This window comes from Rhipicephalus sanguineus, chromosome 5 (genome assembly GCF_013339695.2).
Source record: "Rhipicephalus sanguineus isolate Rsan-2018 chromosome 5, BIME_Rsan_1.4, whole genome shotgun sequence".
NCBI classification, from domain to species: Eukaryota; Metazoa; Arthropoda; class Arachnida; order Ixodida; family Ixodidae; genus Rhipicephalus; species Rhipicephalus sanguineus.
Window position 1 is genome coordinate 6,104,475 of NC_051180.1, and position 24,570 is coordinate 6,129,044.

The 24,570-nt window shown below is 48.4% G+C and overlaps 1 protein-coding gene across 1 annotated transcript in view; it reads left to right on the forward strand.

Annotated features, from left to right (window-relative positions):
- LOC119393144 (uncharacterized) overlaps window positions 1–24,570 on the forward strand; it is a 445,271-nt gene that overhangs the window by 386,495 nt on the left and 34,206 nt on the right. Inside the window, exon 48 of the mRNA XM_049415849.1 lies at window positions 6,575–6,801. Coding sequence (XP_049271806.1) covers window positions 6,575–6,801 — 227 coding nt within the window. The remainder of the gene's footprint in view (window positions 1–6,574; window positions 6,802–24,570) is intronic.

The following is a 24,570-nucleotide window of genomic DNA, read 5'->3' on the forward strand; positions in this document are numbered from 1 at the left end:
ATGTTTTTTATGTTTCTAGCGTTGCGCCAAAATTACCACGTTGATAGCGGTGCTATGTTTTCGCATTTTGCTCATTACGTTTAGTTATTTGTTCATTAACAAAATTCAATGTATTTTCCAATCCAATGATTCGTTGTTTCGATTTTTTTTCGCACGTGCGTAACTCAGACCATAAATAGTGCCTTTTTAGTGCTAACCTACCATACTCCCCCCCCCCCTCCCCCAGCGGTTGCCCCCCCTGAAAAAAGTTCTGCGGACGCCCTTGCTTGCAGTGGCGTAAATCCAGCAAAACAACAGGGGGGGTCCCGGACTTTGCATGGCAGCCATCTTGATTATTAGAAATGTGCATATTATTTTACACAAAAATGAAAACTTTACAATAAAACAAAAAGAAAACACACAAATATTCATATATCGTGTTATTGCAATGCTCTTGACGATCTGCACTGCGCGACGAATGAGTCTCATACAACGTTCTGAACTAGTTTCTACAACACAGTTCCAAACAGCCGATGAGTATTCGATGAATCTACACACTGCATATGAAATAAACGTTAAAGGAACACTGACACCAAAATTGAAACCTCGAGATGGTTGTATTGTTTGATTGTCCTGTATGCGTGCAAGGGTACTTCTGGCCGTTTATAACTGGCGGACGTGTTAGCTTTCAGTTATCTTAATTTGATTTTGAAGCAAGCGTGAATGCTCATCTGAGTTGACAGCACCTCGCGACATCTTCACTAGTAAGGCGAAACATTGGTATGGCGTATATCGAGGCCCCGCGTGACATTGGACGAGTGAACCGAGCATTTCGGTGTCACAGAAAATTTGCGGGGTGCATACAATACCACAACCGGCACCCGACGAGGGCTATTAATTGTTGCTCACCCCTCTCACTCTGTTGTAGGGCTGCGCTCAAGGCAGTTCTGGCTGCTTAGATCAGGAATGCCTTTTCTTTTTTCTGGGAGGACACGCGCTTAACACAGAAGCGCCCACATCGTTTCCATCGTTTACCGTGCGCTCGTGGCGTGTGGACTCGGCGCCGCGCCCTTTCCCTAACTGAGAGGACGCGCGGCTACACGTAGCTGCGCGCCCTCTCTTTCCATAGCAGTCGAGAAGGTGTTGAGAGGAGAGAGGAGCTGATGAACGAAGGAATGAGAGAAACAAGCGAGGGCCTTTTTTGTATCATCAAACACGTGTAACTCAGCTATTACAGCAGTGTTTCGAAAAATTCTCACGGCTACGTGTTCGTTGATTGTAAACACTTTTGTTCATGAATAAACAGACTGTCCGAAAGTTAGCCTCCATGCAGCCTGGAGATCGTGCGTGGGGAAAATTTCGCCTGCTGGCATATTGCAGGAAAGCTGGGAGGACATTACAAAGTTTCGAGGTTTCTTCGCGTGATTCAAGAACCGCGATAGGAAAGTCATGTAGATGGTGCGTAGAAGAGTTTTCGGGTAGCTCGTCACTGGACTCAATGCCTTTATAACATGTCACTGCTGTGCGTGCGCTTCTATCAAGTCCAAGGCGATGGCGATTCATGCTAAAATGACTGGGCGTGCAAGCACGGAAACAAGAGAGAAGTCAAGACACCACAAACTCCGCTTGCGGCTCACTAGTTCGTCTCTCTGTTATTATTCTAAGGTTATGAAGAGTTGGCCGAAACGTCTAAATCACTCTTCTAAATGGCATTAATTCCTTCGGTGCGTGATCCTGGAACCGGCGGATGAAACCACCAAACATTCCTTGCTTTTTAGCGAATTGTATAAATTAGGGTAGTCCTAATAATAGCTCCATTGAAGCTGTAGTTGCAACGTAGTTCACGAAACCATTGATTTAAAAGTTATCTAGCAGATTTCTGTTAGTTGTTTAACGTAACGTGGTAGTTATCCACCTGTCTAATGTCTGCAAGCCATTTTGGGCTTTCAAGGCGGCATCAAGTAACTGTCACTTCCCCCTTTTTTAATCAGAATAAAAATCCTTGTATGTTGCACTAAGGTTACCCGAAAAACAAAATTAAATTCAATGATCAATTACATAAAAGGCTCACCTCATCAGTGTTTTTGGTGACATTGTCTTCCGAAGAAGGTCGCTTGGAGTTCGGCAGAAAGAACGAGCTCAGCGAACTCTGCCGCTGGCGCGGCATCTTCCCACTCCAGCTTGAAAGTCACAAGCACATTACGCCAAGAAGGTTGCGCGGCCGGTTACTGTGCAGTGCTGGCAGCACTTCTGTGGACGCGTGCAGGCTGAAACTGCCGAACGACTGACAAGTGATGTCGTATTTGTCGAATATTGGGAAGCAGCCCCCCACTTCGAAGCAGCTTTAATTGAAGACCCCGCGACGAAAAGGAGGAAGAGGGGCAACCCGGGGGACGCATTTTCGGGGTTGCAACCAAGGAGGCTGAAGGCGACGACGAGTACGGGAAGAGCGGAGAACGTCCTTGACATTCGTCGTTTTACGACCCACGCGCCCACCCCGTGAAAGAACACTGAAAGCCACAGGGAGCGTCACCCAACACAGGGAAAGCGTTTTCTCCCTCTGTTCTTCAAGTTTGTTGCACGTGCGGGGTGCAGAGAAAATCTTTTGACTGTGCTTGTGTTTCTGTATTTCTATTTTCCTTTTCATTTTCCCTCTCTACGAGAGCAGTGTAAATAGTGTACAAACAAAGCAGTCTTCGTGATGCGTTCAAACCATGCGGACGTGTTGATTCTCTGTCGTCGTCCAACCTACTAAAGAAAGTTTTGCCTCCCTGCTTTTCCGCCACAAAGTGAAACCGGAGGACAGGCGTCTTCGTTTGAATTACAGTGTACTAGAATTGGGCAGTGGGCTCACTGCCGTATCTCTGCGCCGCGCCTCCACGGCACTCTCCGCGTCGACTGCTTGGGCGCCCGTCAGGGGCCTTGCCGCCAGTTTCTCCTGAAAACTTCTCTTGCGGGGTGTGAAGCGCGTCCTCTTGGTCAGGGTTACGCTGGTTACGCTGTAATTCCGGGGGGGGGGGGGGGGGGGGATCAACAAACGCGGGGTTGGAGGCGAGGAGAGGGCCACCTCTATGACACAAGAGATCACAAAAAAAAAAAACAACAATGGAGGGAGAAGGGGGTTGAGCATTTTCTTCTTCTTTAAAGCTGACCCAAGTAATAGAAGCTACTGTTCCCATTCGCGCATGCCCTTCAGCGCATGTTCCCGCCATTCATTCGTTTGAAAGACCTTTGTCGGCACCACGCGAGCAGCTTTGCTGCACTTATGTATGCTTGTTTTTCTCAAGAAGCGGCATCTGTGTCTATCCGTACGCTGCAACTGTCTCAAAGACGGCCCGCTGCTGCATCTGGACGGGAGGGAGGCGCTTTTTACAGTATCCGGCGGTCGTGCACATAGAGCATGCAGCGTACGTGCAGAGAAATTTCTGGGGCAGCGTTTGACAACAAAAAACAGCTGGATCCAACGAAGCGAAGAGTGACCGCGCAAAGTCAAGTGCGATAACAATAAAAGCAAGAAAATACGAGGACGGTGCTTTGGTAAAGCGGTCAGGGTACTTCTAAAAAATGATAAAGAACTCTGGCTGCTTGTTTCGCTATCGAAGTCCTAAGCACAGAACTACTGCAAGATGAAACGGGCTGGATAGAGATCGATGTACAAAAAAAGAGATTTAGGGGGGATGATTGAAGTAATTAGGAAGCGGGGGAGGCCCACGGTGATTGGGCTCCTTTGAGATGCTCCAGTTAGATCGACGGTTGTCATCGGCAGTTTATTGTTTTATAACGAGTGACCATGCATGCATTGTTAATCCATATTGTGATATGGCCAGCATTTGCGCATACATAGGCAGGGTTTCGTGTAAATAAAATTAGTTTGTCAGCACGTGACGCTGTCGAGTGTTATTTTGGTGGTGCAATTCTGCGGTGTAATAAAAATGTACGCACGTAATCTATGTTACTTGTTATGTACTCATAATACCTATGTATAGGTTTTTTTTTTTCATTGGACCCGCACGTACCAATATATATCGCCTACGAGTCCAACCAGTTTTGGTAACCTTGTATGATCTACGTCTGCAAATAAAACAATTTAAGATTACCGTGCGGATACAATTAATACAAACCCAAGTGATTCCGCCGATTATTGATTCGCGAAAAAAAAAAGCATTAAGTAGGTTAGTCACAGAGACCAGCTCATGCGAAAGCAAATAAGTAAAAAGTGAGGCGTTGTTTATATTCGGCATAGTGGGGCTCGAAAGGCGGGAGTGAAGTCGCTAGGATCGCTACAGTGGCGAAAGGGCATTGAAAATCGTATCGACCAGCAGTACAAAAAAAAAAAAAAAAACTTGAACGCGCCACACGCAGGAGCATTCATATTCATCATAGCCGCTTAAAATATTGCCCACCCTCTGTAAATCGGTCACAACGACAGCCCTTTATTTCACAACTCACAGAAAAGTTGCATGAAAAGAAGTTTCGTGTGTTGCGCACCGAAATTCAGACTTTTCTTGCGCTCAAAACAGCAACCCGAGCTATCCGCGCCCTGCAACCCGCCGGAAAGTTTCAGGTGACGTAGAGTTACTGCATATGCTACCTCTGACGCTAAGTGACTCTAAGGTGACGCTGCGAACACTTCTAGAGCACTGTAGTTTGAACGATCGGGTGGATCGGGCCCAGAAGTTCGTCAAAAACGCGCGCGCAGCCTGGGGCTCCGGAAGTATACATGTGGGGGCGACGTCCGTGGGTTGAATGTTGTATCGTATATATATATATATAGATAGCTAGATAGATAAGGATGTCTGGTTGTAGCTTACCGCCTTATTGAAGCCGACAGTGAGGTCGATGTTCTTGATCATTCTCTACCTGCTTGGGCGTCTGATACGCACAGCCAGTTAGGGAAAAACGAACAGTAACGGGAAGTATGAAGTTCAGCCTGGTTCAGCTGGAATGAACAGGGGTACTGAAAAATGCGTGCAGTTTCAGTTGGGTGTGAAAAGATGACTCATTTGTGGTGATATTTGCAAGCAAAGGCCGAATATCTCTTACTCAATTTCTCTCGCCCCAGTCTCGGTGCTGAAGAAATGTCTTCACGAATCTCGTTGCTCTCAGCGAGTTAGAAGGCGCAATGATACGTCACCACGTGGATAAACGGCCGCTGCATGGCAGCGGCTTTCGTGATTGCCGCTATGGATGTGGCTGCAGACTTTGAACATCGCTCACAAGATCTCGTAAAAATATTTGTGCTGATTTCTTTCGTTGTACTTGAGAGCTGGAACTCTGAGGCGATTTTGAATGGCACGTGTGAAAATAAACTTCAAGCAAGTCAAGATGGAAGATGTTCGAATGCAAAATCTCAGGGGGGGACCATTGCATAGGGGGTCCCCCCCAGTCTAAACACAGGGGGGGTCAGGACCCCCCTGACCCCCCCGGGATTTACGCCACTGCTTGCTTGCACCCCTTGCACCAGCGCCCCTGGCGGCATCGGCGCGCAGAGGGGCCCCGTCTGGCAAGGGAAACGCGCTGCGCTCAGCACACCTCCCCATTCTAGCCACCCTAACCAAACCATCTCATGCTTATAACTTCATATCACTTTGTTTGAAGCTCAGTAAACAAGCGCCGCGAATCTCAAAAACGAAGTACATCCGAAGCCTGTACATTCCCATCATTCCCTTGGTGGTTGAGGCCATGGAGATTCCTAGAATTGCCTAGAGGGAACTCTGGCGTTGCGATCGTTCAGCCACCATAGGAATGACGGGTAGTACACGGATTTGCCTAATCTTCGTGCTTACGGCTTCGAACACACTTGTGGCTTTTTTATAGCTGTGTTTTGGCTTTCGTTTCGGATAAAAGAATGGACCTTTTGTGAACTTCGTGACCAGGTTTGAATTCGTGAGCCTAAAAAGGTTAAAGTACTGAAGTGGAACTGCTGACTTTTGCTGAACTTCGTTTTGCGACAAAGCGGATGCAGGCGACGCGGAGCCGAAAGAACGAAGTTTTGACAAATTCGTGTACTACATATCATTCCCATGCTGGCTGGAGCGTCATGCGTTGCAGCTCTCATAGACACTAGCGCCAGAGTTCCCTCGAGAGTATCTATAGGAAACTTTATGGTTGAGGCGCCGCTCAAGGAGCTCCCATTGACACTAGCGCCACATTGCCCTCTGGTTTTGACAGTATGGAGCTCTATGCTTGTACTCGTGCTAAATGGCAAACGAAGAAGCCCGCGTGGAACGTAACAGTCTAAATTGAAATCAATTCCGAATTGTTCGGGTCACAGGAATACAACTGTCTGGTCTGCTCAAAATTCCACAATTTTTTAATACATTAGATGTCATTTCCTTCTTTTCTCTTTTTTTTCCAATATTTTTCTTTAATCTAGTTTTGATATAACTATTATTAATAATATGCATTCTTGAAGGCAACAGAGAGAAGTTACGCAGTCTTGGCCAATCCCCCAGAGTGGGTAAGTGTCCTAATTTTGAGGAAACAAACAGACAAACGTCGTCTGCTTGGCAGTAGTGGTCCAAGTTGGCTTTGCCATAAAACGCAAGCTGAAATTTTTCGTTCGTTTTGATAGAAAGTCTTGGGACGTGTGCAGATGCTAGCAATGGAGCCGCACGTCGGGATCACGACCGCGGGGCGCACACGTTCCGGGCGCCGCACGGCTATGTGCCACTCATGCAGTTTCTGCGCTCGGAGCCCCACGTGACGCCTCATCAGCTGCTGCAGATCGCCGTCGGCGTGTGTGAGCTCATCTGCGAGCTGCATGCACACAACTACGCTCTCGGAGGAATCAACATCGACTGCGTCTTCGTCACCCAGCAGGTACTGTATATGTCGCTGAACCTTACGGCACGCGCGTGCGAAGTCCTATTGAGTCAGTGCAGAGGGAAAACAAGGGCCAAAAAAAGCACCGACCACCGGGACGCCGGCATGATGTTGCTATTGCAATAATTTACGAAAAAGGCTCAAATTGTAGCATTATGTAGCGCCAGCAATACTCGTAATAAGCAGAACACACAAAAAAGATAGTGCGACTTACTCCATGCAACTGTCACCAACATGCATTTGGTCACGTCGCCCAAGTGCGTCGCCGTATTTTATTGCGATAGCAATTATACGGACAGTCTCAGCTGGTTTTTGCCGTCGATGCCGTCATGCACCGTATATATATATATATATATATATATATATATATATATATATATATATATATATATATATATATATATATATATATATATATATACACGGTGTAAATATATATACATATACGGTGCAAAGATAATCCACAAAGAAAAATAATTCAGAAATACTTTCCGGCGCGCGGAATCGCACGGCTGACCTCTCGCTCCGGAACGCGCGGCGTTAGATGGCTAGGCCACGAAGAGTACCGTCTTACCGTCTTTCAGCATGCTAACGGTGAGCTATTTATATACACCATATACTTCAGCGTGCTTTCTTACTCATCAGCGAGATGGCGCGAAGTGCGCGCAGGGAGCGCTTTGAAGGTCGTCGCCCCGCTCCTGCGAACGCCGATGCTCCTCGCCCTACAGGGCGTGGTCGCCTTCGTGCGCTTATCTCGAGGAAAAAAGGGGGGCGGGCGGGGGTTGGAGCGGGGGGTTGCATGTCTTGTGCTTTCCCCGCGATGTCCGCGCTGAAGTCACAGGCTCGAGCGTACAAAGGTCACTTCGCTCGCTGCAGCGGCCGCGTTTGCGAAAGGAGCGCGCTGTTCAAACGGAAATAAGTAACAACTGTGACAGTTCGCGCTCGTCCTGTGTGTACCTGTTCGTTCGTTTCATGCGTCCTGCTTTATGTTTCAGCAGTGCGCTTCAAGTATCGAGATGTGACGCATGATAGTTCGCGCTCGTCCTGTGTGCGTTCTTTTCGTGCTTCCTTTGGGCTCGAGCGACGCGAGGAGGCTGAGGAGGTAGCCTTGGCCATGGCTATCACCTCTAACAAACACAAATTCATACTGAGTGACTCGCAAGTAGCTATCCGAAATTTTACGCAAGGACAGATTTCGCAACAAGCCCTCAGAATCCTCGTTAATAGCCAAGAACTAAAGAAAGTAGATGAACCCAAATACCTAATATGGTTACCGGCGCACACAGAGACTGATACCTCCAATCCGAACGAGATGGCCCATGAGTTGTCGCGAGAATTAACCCGCCGCGCAACCCGAACGGACCCCTCGGTGAACATCCCCGGCGGCGCCGACGTACCACACAAAGACAGATTTACAAGCTACACAGAATACACACAACACTATAGAGAGACGAGGCGCGTCTTCCCCGCACCACACCCGAGTCTAGACAGGAAGCAAGCATCTGAATTCCGACTGCTACAAACAAACTCCTACCCAAACCCTGTGCACCTCCACAGGAGCTATCCACACCTATACCCGGACAACAAATGCAAACTATGCACAACAGAAAGGGCTTCGTATAAACATATACTGTGGGTATGCCCCAACCTATCAACAAGTTCTCCTGAGGCCCTCCGGGAGCGGTGGCGGCTAGTGCTGCTCAGCTCGGAGGTCGAACACCAAAGATGGGCCATCCAGCAGGCCAGGGAGGCTATAGGGAGACAAGGTCTCCTGGTGTCTACCTGTGCGGTCTAGCCCGGACCACAAACATGTCGGATCTCGTAATAAAGTTTATTCACTCACTCACTCACACACACACAGTCACGCTCGACTCGAGCTCGTTGCCACTGCTGCACTGTGTCACTGCACTGCGCCACCCAGTGCTCTCGTCCGTTGCGAGACAACCAGTGCCCTCCAGCGTTCGAGGCGCCGCATCGTCACATTCACTGCTCGTGCATCAACCACACCATCCTCGCCCGCAAAGCCCAGCGCTGTGTGCAATGGCTCCGCCCCCGGGAGGCCTATTTGACCGCACTCGAACACAATATGCGCAATTGTTTCTTCCGCACTGCCACACGCACGACACAACACCGAAACCACCGCGTTGTCGAACTTTCTTCTGTATGTGAGGGTTTGGAGCGCGCCTGCGCAAGCCTCGAACAGAAGTGAGCTCCCGGTGCCGTTGTCGTACAAAGGAACTGTGTCGATGGTGTCTTTGTAGGCGCGGTATAGTTCGAGAGTGGTTTTGACACTCATTGCGTGCCGCCACATTTCCTCCTTCTCACGCACCCGCTCTCGCACTTCCTTGGTATAACCAGCTATAACGACTAATATTCAAAATGTTCAGCGCCATCTGTCGACAATCCCGTAAGCTCGATCCGCCATGTTTTGTTGGGCGCGAAAACGAAACCAGTCGCATATTGCAGCCTTTCAGGTACTAATTGCTGATTATTTATCTGCGTCCTGCGACGACTTCCCAATGCTTCTTGCGGTGTTCAGGCAACGAGGGAACCTTGAATTGCCGGGAGCAAGGAAGCACTAATTTTGATCTAATTTATCAGATACCGGAACGATCGAAGAAAAAGAATATACCGACGCGAACTTGTTTCGTCCAAAAGATCGGCACTGCGCTTTGATGATGATGATGATGATGATGATGTGCCTCTACACATGGCTCATACCCACACTGGGGGATTGGCCAAGAATTGTTGATATGAAGTTCTAAAGTTATAACTAATGAGTAAACACAAAAGACTGCGCTTTGGTTCGCAAATGACCGGCGCGCGTCAAAGCTCTCTTCAACCTCATTTCTTATTTCTCCGTGCAATTTAGTTGCTCGCCTGCAACATTAGCTAGAATTGCAGAACAATATATATTATTACGATATATGCATTTTAAAACAGACGGCCGACGTCGCACACGCGCGAGAGAGCGCGATTGATCAACATACAATAGCTTGTCGGTGTTCCAGGTCCACGAAAGCGAGGATTTACGTATATGAACATGTGTGCGCAGTGCCACAGACGCTGCTGCGCGTGTCTGCTGTAAATCAGTGCCGCCACTCGAGACCCAATCGCAAAGATTCACACAACCACCGCTTTGCAAGCTTCGGAAGGCAGTGTGCGCCGCAGTACATAGTCCGCACGCCGCGTCTGCCCTTCGCTTTACACCACCTTATCCCTCCGCTTTTATTTTAGGAGCTGACTTTCGAGGTTCTTAAGCTGGGGCAAGTCCCGCGCCGTAAGCGTAACCTTAGTTCCAGAGGCGACCACTACAGGCGCAGCTCGCGCGAAAGAGAAGTCTTCTTCCTCTTGTTCTTCGAGCACCTTGATGGTGATAATAACGCAGGCAAAACCCTATTATCTCCGAGCCAGCTCCTCAATCATCATTCACTTCGTGGATATGGTGTGATTTTTTTATTTTTCTTCGTTCGGCCAGCGTGCGCTGTGAACACGGGGCGAGCTGTTTGTTCGGTAGATCTCAGAGACCTTATGTAGATCTAGGGTGCCTTGATGCCCGCGCGCTCCGAGGCACTCTAGGTAGATCTAGAGTTACTCTATATGGCTCCATTAGGAGCCAGAGTTGCGCCTCTGCTTTCCACGTGCCGCTCCGCTGCCATTCGCATAGCGCGGTCACATACAACTCCGAATTGCTGCAGAGAAACCAACCTGCTGCAGGTGGTGCAGCGCCGTTCCTCCTTTTGGCCTCGTCGGTTCCAGCACCATCGCTATCAGCATAGTTTTTTTTTTTTTCGAAAGTCTGCCCTTAGGCATAATAATTATTGATTCAGAAATACACATACAAATTTGCATCGTGTATGAAGTCCAGTAATGAGCGGTGCTGAGGTCCACTAATCCAGCTGCCAAGGTCGGGTGGGTCGGCCAGGCCTGAGGCCTGTTGCACGTAGGTGACGACGGCTTGATTGTAGACCAGTGCAAATCCACAATAGGTCTGTGACAGTTACATCGTGGATTGGGGCGTCGCAAAATGGACACAATGTACCATACGGGCCGCGGTACTTTTGTTCCCAAAGGGTGGTGACGGATGGGGTAAGCGCAACCCAACACGCCAGGCGAACCTGGCGAGCCAACATAGTTTAGTGTGCGGTGTAGTGGTGCGTCTCATGTGGCAGCTCTTCCGTGGACGTGTGATTATTGTTCGCTGTGAATCGCTTGTCTTCATGTTTGGTGCCGGACACTTGATTTTCCAACATGGCAGTGCACCCTGCTGCAGGACTCGAAGTGAGAGTGGAAAAGCGTGCGCGAAATCAGCCGACGGTGACTCCGCATGGCTTTTGCGCATGGGCTGCGACAAGCCTGCAGCGTCGAGAAATGCTATAGTAGAATATGCGAGACACCAAAAGAACAGCATACTTTCATTTGTGCTTTGTGGAGCATGCTGTCTGGTTGTGTAATTTAAAGGTTCTTTTAAAGACTCGTGAAGTAACGTGTGCGCACTTGTGTGACCTGCTAGCGGTTACTTCGCGCCTACGACTGCACACTTTTAAGTGTGCAGCATTTTATTGCAGCTGTCGCGCAGTACAACGCCGCTCGCGCGTTCGTCGTCGCGGAAGCGTCTTCCTAGTCTGAGGTGTATCAATTTCAATGCTTTTCCTTTGCAACACGAAACGCCAAATAAAACAAATATCGCGCTCAGGGCACACACAATTACACCTTTTTTGTTTAAGTAAATGTTCGCTTAAATATAGCAATGCAGAGCAACGCAATATTTAAAATAATTCTAGTGGCTTAGCTCGGCTATGCCAGGATATGCGTAGCGCGAGCTAAGTAAGGTTCAGCTGATTATTCTTAGCTCTCCTGGTTGTCTAGGATTAGCTTCATTATCATGCTTACTGCTGCTTCAATGACACACACACGGTATACGCATGATATGACACATCCATATTTATTTTTTGCTTAACGCCATTTCTCTATTGCCACAAAGACGGCTCGGTAGTCAGTGTAGTAACACGCTGTCATCTCTATGGCCCAATGCCCTGCACAGCGTCAGACGGCCACTGTGCAACGGAGGCGCACAGCTGGCCGCGCGCCGGTGCCAGTACGTCCGCCGCGGCTATGACGTCACTCCTCTGAAATGCGCTGATCGGAGAGGCGCGCGCGGCGGCTCCCGTGAACACCACCTATAGGCTTCCCAAGCAACGCTTAGCGGCGCTGCTGCTCTTGACAGGCAGCGCCATCTCTGGCAGAAAAATAGAAACTGGGGTGTAAGCGGCGCGCGTTTTTCCTTCTCTCCACCGCGTTGCCGCTCGCTTCTGTGCACTTGCGGCGCCTCACAATGTACCGCTTGCAGTGCGGCTTCAAAAGGATCTTCAAGCTTGACTGGCACTTCCGAAAAGCGAACTTGATAAAAAGAGAAAGGCTCGTCAATCACGTTAACGGTTGTCTATTTGTTGTAGCTTCGGTTCACAAACGCACCACGATCATCGCGTTTCTCCTCGTTAATAGTTCGTAATACTGTGTACGACAAAAATTGCTTCAAGGTGACAAGACCGCGAAAGCATCGCGGCGAACTGCCATAATCCACTCTTGACGCCTCTGCTCCTCGCACTGCTTGCTTTGGAAACGGTAGAACATGACAGGAAGTTTTCGGCTCTTCGTCATTTTTAAACTTTTATGACAGTTCACAATGCAACAGGACTGCATGCCTTCTTTCGAGTACGACGAAGGAACGGCACCCATAGCGTGAAAAATGCGAGATAAAAGCCCCGGGAAGCACGTTCTCCGCGCGCGCAATGGGAAAACCAAACAAGAGCGACCCGTCCGAGCTACCGGAGTTTTCCCCTCTCTCCGCTGGGGCAGCGGACGGCGCTGCGCAAACTCTATTGAGCGTTGGAGGCCTCGCCGCAAGTGCACCGCGAGAGCTCTGCACGTGCACAGAAGCGAGCGGCAACGCGGTGGAGAGAAGGGAAAACACGCGCTGCTTACACCCCACTTTCTATTTTTCTGCCAGGGATGGCGCTGCCTGTCAAGAGCAGCAGCGCCGCTAAGCGTTGCTTGGGAAGCCTATAGTCGGGTACAACTTTAGAAGACAGGAGAGGTCCCGCCCAGATGACCTCCGCGACTAAAGAAATAGTCCCGCTCCATGTTAGGCATGTTCTCCGTCGGCGGGGTCAACGGCCGTCCGGCTCATGACGTCACCTGAAGTGCGCGCCTATTGCTGGAGGCTCGTGTGCATTCGCCTTTGAGGGGGAAATGCCGCTGCCTTCTAAAGTTGTACCCGACTATAGACAAGAGTAGGCCTGCGCACTCCCTCCGTGACGTCACAGACCTTGCCCGACGGAGATGGACGCTATCGCCCGTGACGCAGTTTGCGAGTTCATGCAGTAGCAGCAGTGGACGCCCTCGGTCAGTCGACGCTGCACACGCGACAGGGACGCGATCAGCCCGCCCGCAGCCATGGGCTCATAGCGTTAGAGTGTTCCAGCGTCCCTATCCGTCGGGCAAGGTTTGTGACGTCACGGAGGGAGCGCGCAGGCCTTCTCTTGTGTAGGTGATGTTGCTCCGGTGCGCCAGCTGTGCGCCGTGTGATGTCACTGCTCCTCGCGCATGCGCAGCACGGCTCTCGAACTGCCACACGAAACTGCTCCAGCTCGGCCAGTGTAGCTAACGCTACAAAAAAAATGTTGCACTGGCTTATCTCGGCTATGCCAGGATAACGAAGCGTTAGCAAAGGTTCAGCTGATTGTTCTTAGCTTTCCTGATTGTCTAGGATTAGCTTTATTATCATGCTTACTGCTGCTCCAATGACACACACACGGTATACGTATTATGTGGCACATGTATATTTATTTTGCCAGGCAACTACTTCGGGATCCGACGAGTTAAGCTTCTCCGCTCTTCTGCGCCGTTAAGCAGCATTTGCGCTCTCCTTCTCCATGGTTAAACCACACTGGCAAACGCCAGTCAGAGGCGCTATCAAGAGGCTCCAGCGCAGTGTCAGACGGCGACTGCACACGAAGGAGAATAGCTGCGCGCGCACCGGCGCCAGTACGTCTACCTCGGCTATACGTACGACGTCACTCCTCTGGAAAGCGCAGACCGGCGGCAGCGAGTCGCGCGCTTCAGCGGCGGAGTGCGCGGGAGGTGCCGGCTCCGATGCGCCAGGTGTGTGACATCACTGATCCTCGCGCATGCGCAGCGCGGCTCTTGGGGAGCCACGCGAAACTGGCTCGGCTAGGCCAGTGTATCTAACGCTACAAAAGTATCGTTAAAGAGCGGCCTCCAACGCAGCCCCTGCGCATACGAGAGGTGGCTTCACTGCACAAAAATTGACTGGAAGATGGCGGACCAATGCGCAACTCTGCTATATATAGTAACTCCAGGTAGATCATCGCACTCGATCTTTCCGCTGATCGAGGGCCCTCGTGCGCCTCAGTGGCATGCAAACGTATAGCGTTCAAGAAAGTGAGAACGACAATCCTAAATCCGCGCGCTAGATTACGACCACAAGACATTATAAACAGCCAGTGTGTATTAAAGGAACACTAAAGAGAAACAATGAATCGGTTTAGATCGATAAATTGTGCTCTGAGAACGCTAATGCCGTTAATTTCGCCATCATATATTTATTAATAGAGGAAGAAATCAAGTTCAAACTTTCATTTTTAAATTTCGCGCCGAGACCTTCCCGCGTGACGTCACGGATTTCAAAGTGTATTTATCGTATTTTGGCGCCATTGGTTCAACAAAATCACCCCAAACTTGGTATGTTAAGTCTATGGCCCCCTCAGAGGACAATGTACACTGTCGTCTTTTATGAAAGGGAACACGCGAGTGCGTGGCCTGCGTTCTGCGGCAGCTGCCTACTGCACCATCAACCGACAGCTGAAGGAACCACGTCCGCTTTCGGCGTAACGCGTCGTGGCCGCTGGACAAGCGCCTCCAGATTATACTACCGCTCCAGTCTCGCAACGGGCGATGCCACCGAAAGCGGGCGCGCTTTCTTTAGCTCTCGGTTGGTGGTGCCGCCGCCGAGCGCAGACCATGCGCTCGCGTGATGATGATGATGATGACCTCTTACAAGTGGCGCTTACCCACAAAGGGGGATGGGCCAAGAACCGGGCGGCAGGATTTTGAGGTAAATACTTGAGGCTAAAGATAAACGTTGTAATTTTTTACTGAAATAGATAAAAAAAAAAACAGAGCTAATACTTGAAAATTCTGCAGAGCACACAGTCAGTCTATCAGGTGTGATGTTTGACGGATGTAACAACGGTTGGAATTAGTACTGAAAATAAGCCAATATAAACTAGCATGGTAATCTTTTGGTTTCCTGTATGTACGCAAACACTGCAGAGTGGACCTCCCTGTGGCTATAACCCAATGTAATGCCACCAAATGATAAAATTTGCGGAACATTGATTTGTAATCCTAACTTCTGAAGGGGAGCGACGAGGCATCTTTTTCGCTGATTAGAATACCAGTGACAGAATAAGAAGAAATGCTCTATTGTCTCTATTTCACCGCAAAACTGACATAACGGAGACGCGCTGAGTCCAGCTTTGTGTAAGTAATAATTCAACTTCGGAATTCTGCAGCGTAGTCTGGTGAAAGTAACTTCTACTTGCCGTGATACACACCACTGCTTATTCCAGCCAAATCTTAGTGTTCTCTTTCATAAGGTATGACAGTGCACTTCATTTTTACCGATTAGGAACTACGTAGTCCCTAGTAGGCGCCGTCAAAACATGTGACGTCACGGCGAATGGTGCGGAAACTTCTAGGTGGCGTCGCCACCCGCATTTTGTTTTTGTGCATTTTCTCGCTTACTAAGCGTCTTCTCGCAGCAGGGCTGTAGCCAGGAGGGGGGGTTGAACTCCCCCCCCCGAAATTTTTTTTATTTTGCATGTACACATACAAACGCAAGCACGAACATAAAAAAGGATGATTGACCCCCCCCCCCCCCCCCCCGAAAAAAATTTCTGGTTACGCTTCCGTCTCGCAGCAAGCGTGGTGTTCTGGTATCGTGAACGAGTACTTTACTAATATGAGAAAAATCGTTTTGCTCTTTAAAGAGCATTACTCGGGCCGGTCTCTCTGTACAGTCCAAACGCGCGACCAGTCTGTTTGGTACGCGGCGCACCGCTCATGCACATGTCCATGCCTTGTTCGTTTCGAGAAAACTACACCACACGCTATTGCGAAGGATGTAGAGATACCTGTGGCTGAAGAAATGAGTCGATGAATGCAGCATTGCACAGGTCGCGCAGAAACAACGTGGTTTCGATATGTGACGATTCCGCGACGGCGCCCAACACGCAGTTATTTCCTTCCGTCCAAAGCGCCGGCTCCCGCGTGGGCCTTTTGCGGTGAACTGCCGCGCCGCGCCGCTGCTGCGCCGGACCCGGGGCCCGCTCACGCTAGCGGCACGGCAGCTCGCCGTTTGCCGTTTGACGTTCTCAGGCTGCCGTGCGCAAGGGATTTCGTTCGCGCACGTCAGCCGTTCTTTGCCGTTCGAAGAATAGGTCCGAGACCCATTTTCTCGCCGTCTTCCGTCTGCCGCAGAGCGACATGGCCAATCAGCGACGGAGGAGCGGTTGCCATGACTACGGCGCGCCGCGTCGTCTGCTTTCGGCTTTCCGCGTCATGTGCGTCTGCCGCGGGACGCTTCGAGCTGCGTGCTTTCTGCTCCGCGTTTTTCACGCTAGAAGTGCGTATGTCGTACGTGTCGTTGCCAGGCATGGTTTCAGCAGTCAATAAAGCGGTTTAGTCTGTCCGGCATCAAAGAAAGCGACGCGTAAAACCTTATAAAGTGTCCTCAAGCTGGCGTCAGGTCAAGTGGCGCCAGCTATGGACGACTAGAAACAACTAACAAACGCCTAATCCATGTCCTCCGAGCATTCGGAAGCGCCCATCTCGACTCGCTAAGCCTACAGCATCGATTATTTGAGTACGGCTCTCAAAAACGAGGCCGAATAGGCACGAATACTTCGCTGTCGAAGCTTAAAGGGACACTAAAGGCAAATAACAATTTATGTCAGAGTGAAAGCCCAATGTATGACAACTTCTAAAACGGCAATATTATCACCAGCAGTGCCCTACTTACCGAGAAATTAAGCTAAATGGATGGATGGATGGATGCTATGAGCGTCCCCTTTAAAACGGGGCGGTGACATGTCTGTCACGAGGCTCGAAGAAAAAAAAAAAAGCTTCCTTGTTTCATGTTGGCCTAATACCTTATCTACATTGATTAAATCTATGTTATTATACCAAAAAAATATAAATTCACGGTCCATCTCTCTGCCTCTTAAGGCAGAATGACCTTATTTTTCCCCCATTATTTATTTTTGTTCTTTATCTCTACTTTTCTGCCACCAATACTCTAACCGTCTCTTACTTATTTCTATCGCGGACGTGTGCAGCTTTCCATTGTTGTCCCTAAAACCCAAGGCTTCATGTAGACTCGTGCCCACACGTATACCTGGGTGAATATCGCCACATTCAATCAGTACATGTTCCATCGTTTCCTTAGTTCCCCCGCAGCATGTACATTGTTCTTCTTCGTTACTGAATCTCGCTTTATAACTACGCGTTCTAAGGCAGCCCGACCTTGCTTCAAACAGTAAAGCGCTTCCCCTTGAATTATCATAAAACCTTTCCCTCCTTATTTCGTTTTTTCCCTTTCGGTAGTTACTCAGAGCCGGCTTCTTTTCCATCGCTGCCATCCAATAAGTCCTCTCCGCCTCTCTGACCTTCCGCTTAATGCTCCTTGTTGCCATATCGCCCGCACTGCTAGCTGTATATTTACTGGTGAGCCTCCTAGTTCTTTTTCTCCACTGCGTGTCAACGCTTTTTCTATACAAATACCTGAAAACCTTCTCTGCCCATCTACTGTTCTTCATTTTCCTCAGCCTCTCTTCGAATCTCATTTTGCTCTGAGCTTACCTCACTTCAAAGCCTGTCCATCCCATATCACCCTTTACAGCCTCATTTGTCGTCTTCCCGTGAGCGCCCAACGCGAGGCGGCCCACCGTCCTTTGATTTACATCCATTCCTGATTGTACCTCTGACTTCATGCACACTACTGAGTTCCCAAATGTAAGCCCCGGGACCATCACACCCTTCCACAGCCCTCGAAGCACCTCGTACCTATTGTATCCCCATAAAGATCTGTGCTTCATAATTGCAGCATTCCTCTTTCCCTTTGCTACCGATGCTTTCTCTTGTACCTCCATATATCTATCCCCCTCATTTACCCATACTCCGAGGTACTTGTACTCGCTTACCCTCGGTATTTTTTGGCCCTGTATAAAGACCACATGGTCTTCGTGATCATTGAATACCATCAATCCACATATTGTTGCACTAAATCCTAGTCCTAAAGCCTCACATTCCCTTCCGCATATATCTGCCAGTCGCTGTATATCATCTTGACTGTCCGCAAATAAGACAATATCATCAGCATAAAATAGACCTGGAAGCTTCTGCTCAACCATCGTGCCGACCTGCTTGTGTGACAAATTAAATCCAATGTTGCTACCTTCTAGCGCTTTTTTCATCCTCACCATGTACAGCATGAATAACAGCGGGGACAAAGGACATCCCTGTCTCAGCCCCTTGCTAATTTCAACGTTGTCCTTGCTACTTATTCCTTCCCATTCAATACAAACTGTATTTTCTCGGTATATTTCCCTCAAAAGCTGTATACAGTCGTCACCTATGCCCACTTCTTTCAGTATATCCCACAAAATTTCCTGATTAACGTTGTCATACGCCCCGGTAATATCTATAGATAAGCTACGTATAGGGGCCTGTTTTCTATTTTCGATATTTCTATACACTGGGTAAGAACACACAGATTATCGTCTAACCGCCTGTCAATTCGAAATCCATTCTGAAGTTCTCCCAAAATATCATTTTGTTCTACCCACGCTTCTATTTTTAATTTTACTGCCTGCATCGCCAACCTGTATAGCACCGATGTAATGGTTAGCGGTCTATACGAGCGAATGTTATCCTTTTCTCCCTTGCCTTTATAGATTAAGTTCATTCTACTTTTTCGCCAACTGTCTGGTATTTCCCTCTCCTGTAAGCACTTTTCTACGGCTTTCAGCAGTGCTTCTTTAGTTTTATGTCCGAGTTCGTTAATGAGGCTGACGGGAACCCCATCTAAGCCCGGAGTAGTGCGCTTAGGAATTTTTCCTTCGGCCTTCTTCCAATTGAAATTCTCTAGTACTACATCTTCGTCGGTTGCCCTCCTTTGCGTACTTTTACTCACTGGGGGAATCCCCGGGGCGACCTTTTTAAACGAATCAGCTGTTATCTTTCGGATGTAACCTAGCGCTTCATACCCTTCCAATTGATTTCCTCCTTCATCTACCATATGTTGTTGCATTGTGACAGACTTCCTACCCAGCGCTTTTAGGTTGCTCCAAAATATCCTAGGCGCGGCCTTCTTCTCGCGAATCTCTGTCATCCAGCGTTCACTTTCACCTTTAATTTTTGCCTGGACTAATTTCTGCACAATGGATTTTTGCTCTAAATATATTTCCCATATTTGGTTGACTTCGTCCTGTGGCCGCTTCTCCTTTTTTGCTTGTCTGTGCTCCCGTGATGCCTCACGTCGCTTCTCGATCGCCTCCCGGATTTTTTTGTTCCACCAACTTTTTGGCTTTCTCTTTCCTTTCCAACAAATAGTTTTCTTCTCTTTTTCCATTTCTTTCGTGATTACATGTAGCAGCTCACTATACTTCCAGTCTTTGCCTGGTAGTTCGTCTACTTTTTCCTCGACTCTTGCGGCTATATTTGTTATTTGTTTGTCATTTAGATACAAGCTGCCAAACTTTGATTCTATGTTCTTATTTTCAGTTTTATATCCCATTTGTAATAATATGCGTTTATGATCACTACCCAAGCTGTTAATGCCTTCCTCGCCTATTCTCATCTCTCTAAGTTTGTCATATATTCCTTCTGTCATGAGACAATAATCAATGCTCGATTGCCGGTTTCCGACTTACCACGTGATCTACCCCTCACACTTAGGCCCCACGTTAACTATCTCAAGACTACGTTGCTCGCAGAGATCTAGCAATAACTTGCCATTGGTGTCTGAATATCCGTCAAGGTCATGAATGTGAGCGTTCATGTCCCCTAGAAGGATTATTTCGGCATCATGACCAAATTCTTTAATATCGGTGCTTATGCATTTCACTATCTCCAGATTCTTTTCTCTGCAGTTATTGCCTGTCCACAAGTAAGCTACACCTAGCCACGTTTTCTTTCCACCTACTGTGCCCGAAACCCACATGTGCTCTGAACACGTTTGTTTCACTCTATCCAATTTTGTTCTGCTATGGATTAGCATTCCAACACCCCCACCTCTCCTTTCTGAGGTGATCCTGTTACATCCTTCCCAAATATAATTGTCAATATGTGGTGGCTCTTCCAAGTCTCTAAGGTGTGTTTCTGTAACCGCATAAACTCCTATCTGTTCCTTGCTTAACTGCTCCTCAATCTCTAACCATTTTGCCTTTTTTCTGCCACCCTGCATGCTTATGTAACTAATTGCAACACGCGCCTTCTCCCTTCTTTTACCTTTTCTCTGGTTTTTCGCTATACTGCCTGTCAAAGAGTCCCCCTGGTTGTTTTCCTCATTACAAGCTACCGTGGGCACCGAAGGGCCCGCGTGCCCCCCAAAAAAGCTACTGCGCGTCCTGCCAGTCGCCAGCCCACCTCATGACCAAGCCTCTTATCGAAGTGAATTCTGTCTCTTTGGAAACCGCCCCACCTGTGCACCTCCCTGTTTATATCCACTACCTCGAAGCCCTTCTCTCGACTAATTCGCCATATCTTTGTTTGCGTCGACAACCGCTCTTTGCAAGTTGATATTTCTCACTGGTACTTCCGGTATTGTGCATACCACTATCTGCACCTGAGAGGAAATGGCGCGCATGTCCTCGACCCCTTTCGCCAATGTGGTCGCTAGTTCGGCTGATTCTTCATTCAAGACGTCGTTTAGACCTCCCGCGATTATCACGAGGTTACGTCCATTAGCCTTAGTTGCGAGTTTTGCGCTAGCTTGTCTCATCACTGATCCCAGCCTATGTCCCGGGAACTTCCCTATTAAAACTCGTTTGTCGCCTCTCACCCTTTCCTTGACTGCTTCTTCGCATCTAACTAAATTCGAGTCCCCGGCGATTATCACGTGCTCCGACTCTTCTGCTGGACCGTCCCGCACCTGGCCACTGCCTCGATTACTAGCGCGTGCCACTGCTGCTTTGTCCCCTCCCCTTCCCAAAACTACTTCGCGGAAGCTGGGTCCTGTGACCCTTGCACCTGTCTTTTCCAAACCTGTTTCCCCCTTCGAGTCTACCACTGTGGGGGTCGATGCCCCGCTGTTCCCGCTGTCGCTTGCTTCCTTGTTCACCATGACTACCTTTGCTAACCCAACACCTCCTGGCTAACCCCTCCTCGGCTGACTTAAGCCTTTCCCCCATAGCCATCGTTTTTTCCCGCTCTGTCGCCAACGCAATCTCCAGCTCGGCGATTCTTACCATGAGCTTATTCTGGGCAGCCATCATTATTTCCATTTTCGCCTCTAACTCGCATTGCTTACACTTGGCGTCAGCTCCCTCTGTCTTCTCATCCGTACAAACCTCTATTTTCCATCCCATTCCGCACACTGAACACTACGGTCTTTTTGACCATGGCTAGATCGTTCACAAGGCGGATTAGATACACTTAAAGTCAAATGGTATCACAAAACTCCGCAAGTATGCTATACTTCAAAGCACATGAGTGCCTTTCAGACACGTGGTGACCGAACGGAAAAAAAAAAACCCCAGGCGACTGTCACACAGGAAACAGTACAAAATTGTAAACCCTATTATGCTTCAAAGCTTCAATCTAGTGGCTTATGTACTCATATAACTAAAAAACAAGCTCGAATCATGCAAAAAAAAAAAAACTTATCTGACGCTGTCATTCCGGAGCCCACGAAAAACACGTCCGTTCTCTAGCAGAACCCTCGCATGACGAGCGCCACGAGTGGGACATTTTCGAAGTGATCCCGATGACGTAGGGAAGTCGGTCTGCAATAAATCACTAGTAATCAAACTAGCAGCAGTAAAAAAAGAACATTCCGAGCATCAAAAGACGTAATAAAATGCTGTTTGTTCGTTTCCGCTTGATTTATGGAAAACAAAACCTCCGTGGCGTTGCCATGAAGAACGGCGCGCGTGGTTCAAAAGTTCCGTTTTCGCCGAACTGTGCCTCGCCCGTCTCAGTGGTAGTTTCGGGATCGCGTACTGCCGTGCGTGTTTTGCGCGCTCGTGAAGGTCGCTCTGACAGAAAGTTCGACAAAATGCCGCATGCGTGTGATATTGCCGGATGCCCGAATGGTGCACAACGCCAGTGCTGCAGCAAGGAAACCGGTGTGTCTTTTCACTGGGTGCCGCGGAATGAGCCCTTACGCTCGAAGTGGCTTAGTGACATGCCATTGCGCCAGTGTGCTAAACAGTCAAAACGTCTGCGTGTGTGCTCGCTGCACTTTCGTACTGAGGATTACGAGACCAACCGCAACTTGGTGACGGCTTTGAATGTGCCCATCCGAGCAAGTCTTTGCCGCAGCGCCGTTGTTGCTACTGTGGGTCCCGCTACTTCCGCTCGGCTGCTACTAGTGTCGGCGGCCGCGCAGTAAAAGCGGGCAACGTTGGGCATGGCAGCAGTGACGTATGAGAGTCGTATTTTCAGGCGGGAGATTTGAAGCGCGCTAACGCGATGCGGACCACTAAAAACGTGATTTTATTTCAAAATAAGCACTTCCTTGGCACAAAAGCAGCGCTACGAGGTTTCTGGACCGCTATTTCAACAATCAACCTCGACTTAATATTTGCCTTTATATAGTGTCCCTTTAAGGACACGAATCTAAAGCAAGTGGAAGCATTAGTTCGGAGCTTACACGCTACAGAGCGCACGGCGGCCACTGGATAGATCCGAGGTGGACGATAACCGATTTTGGCAGTGCGGCCATGTTTTTCGGAGGCTCGCTGGCGAAGCTTGCCGTGCAAGTAGGACAGCTCTCGAGTGTGCGGCGACGGACGACGTTGTGCGGCGCCGCGCCGTTGCGGCAGGCTTGCCGCTAGCGTGAGCGGGCCCTTAGGGTGCCTTGATGCCCGCGCGCTCCGCTTCCTTCCTCCATGTGTATATGCCATAGAGTAATATAAAAAAGGTTAAGAGAGGACACTCCCGTAGGCCCCTGCGGCTGATGATGATGATGTCTGTGGTCTTCCCCTTTATACCGGGGGGGCACCTTTTAGTGTCCTGACCGGAACGAGAAACAAATAAATTAAAAAAAAGAGAAAGAAAGAAAAATCACACCAGGTCCATGGACATCACAATTGTTCACTGTGTCCCTGACCACCACTGTAGAAGCCTTGCTTTTGTTATTGCTGTCGCTGCCAGGGGGTGCACGTTGGTATCGCGGCTGCAGTATAGTGCCTAGAATATACTGGCTAGTGTGCTGAGCGGAGGGGGTTTCCTATGGGAGGAGGTGGCAGGGCCGGTGATGCCTTCCAACTTTCGCCGGCAGACGGCGACGCTTGTCGCAAAGGTGTAGGCCGCGCGCCGGTTTGGCGTCCGCAGCTTTAGTGCCTCGTGTCCGAATTTGTCTTGGTGACGTCTGCGCTGCTTTTATCGTGTTTGCGCTGTTCTTTGTGTACGCACGATTAAATGAGAACTGCAAAGAGTAATGATACAACGGGAGAAGCATCAGGGCAGGCAGAAAACATGCTTCGTTCCGCTGTGTCGGAGTGGTATCACATTTTCTGTTGAAGTACAGATCGGGTTTTTCACTAATATGTTTGTATTAAGCAGTTGTTTGAGTATTTCCCTGTACGTTTAACATTTTTCACTCTATTTTGCTGATTTAAGAACTGGTATTATGACTATTTGTATTGTGTCTCTTCTGTTGAGCGTTTGTTTACATTTATGTGTGCGTTGTGTGTTTTGAACATTACATATGTTTGATAAGTTGATGGTTAAGTTGTGGAACAGTGGGATTTTCCATAGTGAAACTCAGATTATATTCTCAGTTATTAAGGTGGGGTGAAACTTCGAAAGTGAGTTTCAAAGCTTGGCTGTACAGCAGTGGTAATGAAAGTTATGACTAAAATTTGCGAGGTATCTTAAGGTAGACGCAGGTTGCATTAAAGCTAAGCGGTTTGAAATTCTTTAGTATTTTTTTATTTGTGTTTGTTTTCCTTCTAATGTACTTTTTAAATAAGATATGCCAACTGCAGACCATTGCAATTTTGCATAAAGGTAGCTAATAACGCTTTACAGAAGTGGAACTAAAATTGTGAGCGTACAAAAACTAGATTTGTTATGTTCTCTTACGTTTGTTGATTTATGAAAATTGCCACTTATGACTGATCTTTTTATACTAAAAAATACAAATGCGCATAGGCTACTGCTATCAGGTAATTTTGAAATCCCAAAATTGCTTTTTTTTTACCAAAGGAAGCCTCATCCCGCTTAAACTGTTAGTTCATTGCGGTTAAAAACAAAAGCCCATATTCACAAAGGTGCCTTGCACTTGATTTTTTCAGGCAATATTTCAGCTAATCACAATGCTAGACTAATGATCGAAATGATCTAACTGAGATGTCGATCTTGACTAATGACCCCTGTTCGGTTTCTTTGCACTTATCTTTCCTTCCGTTAAAATGAAATTCAAGCTCCAGGCACATTCGTAATGTTTTTTTTTTT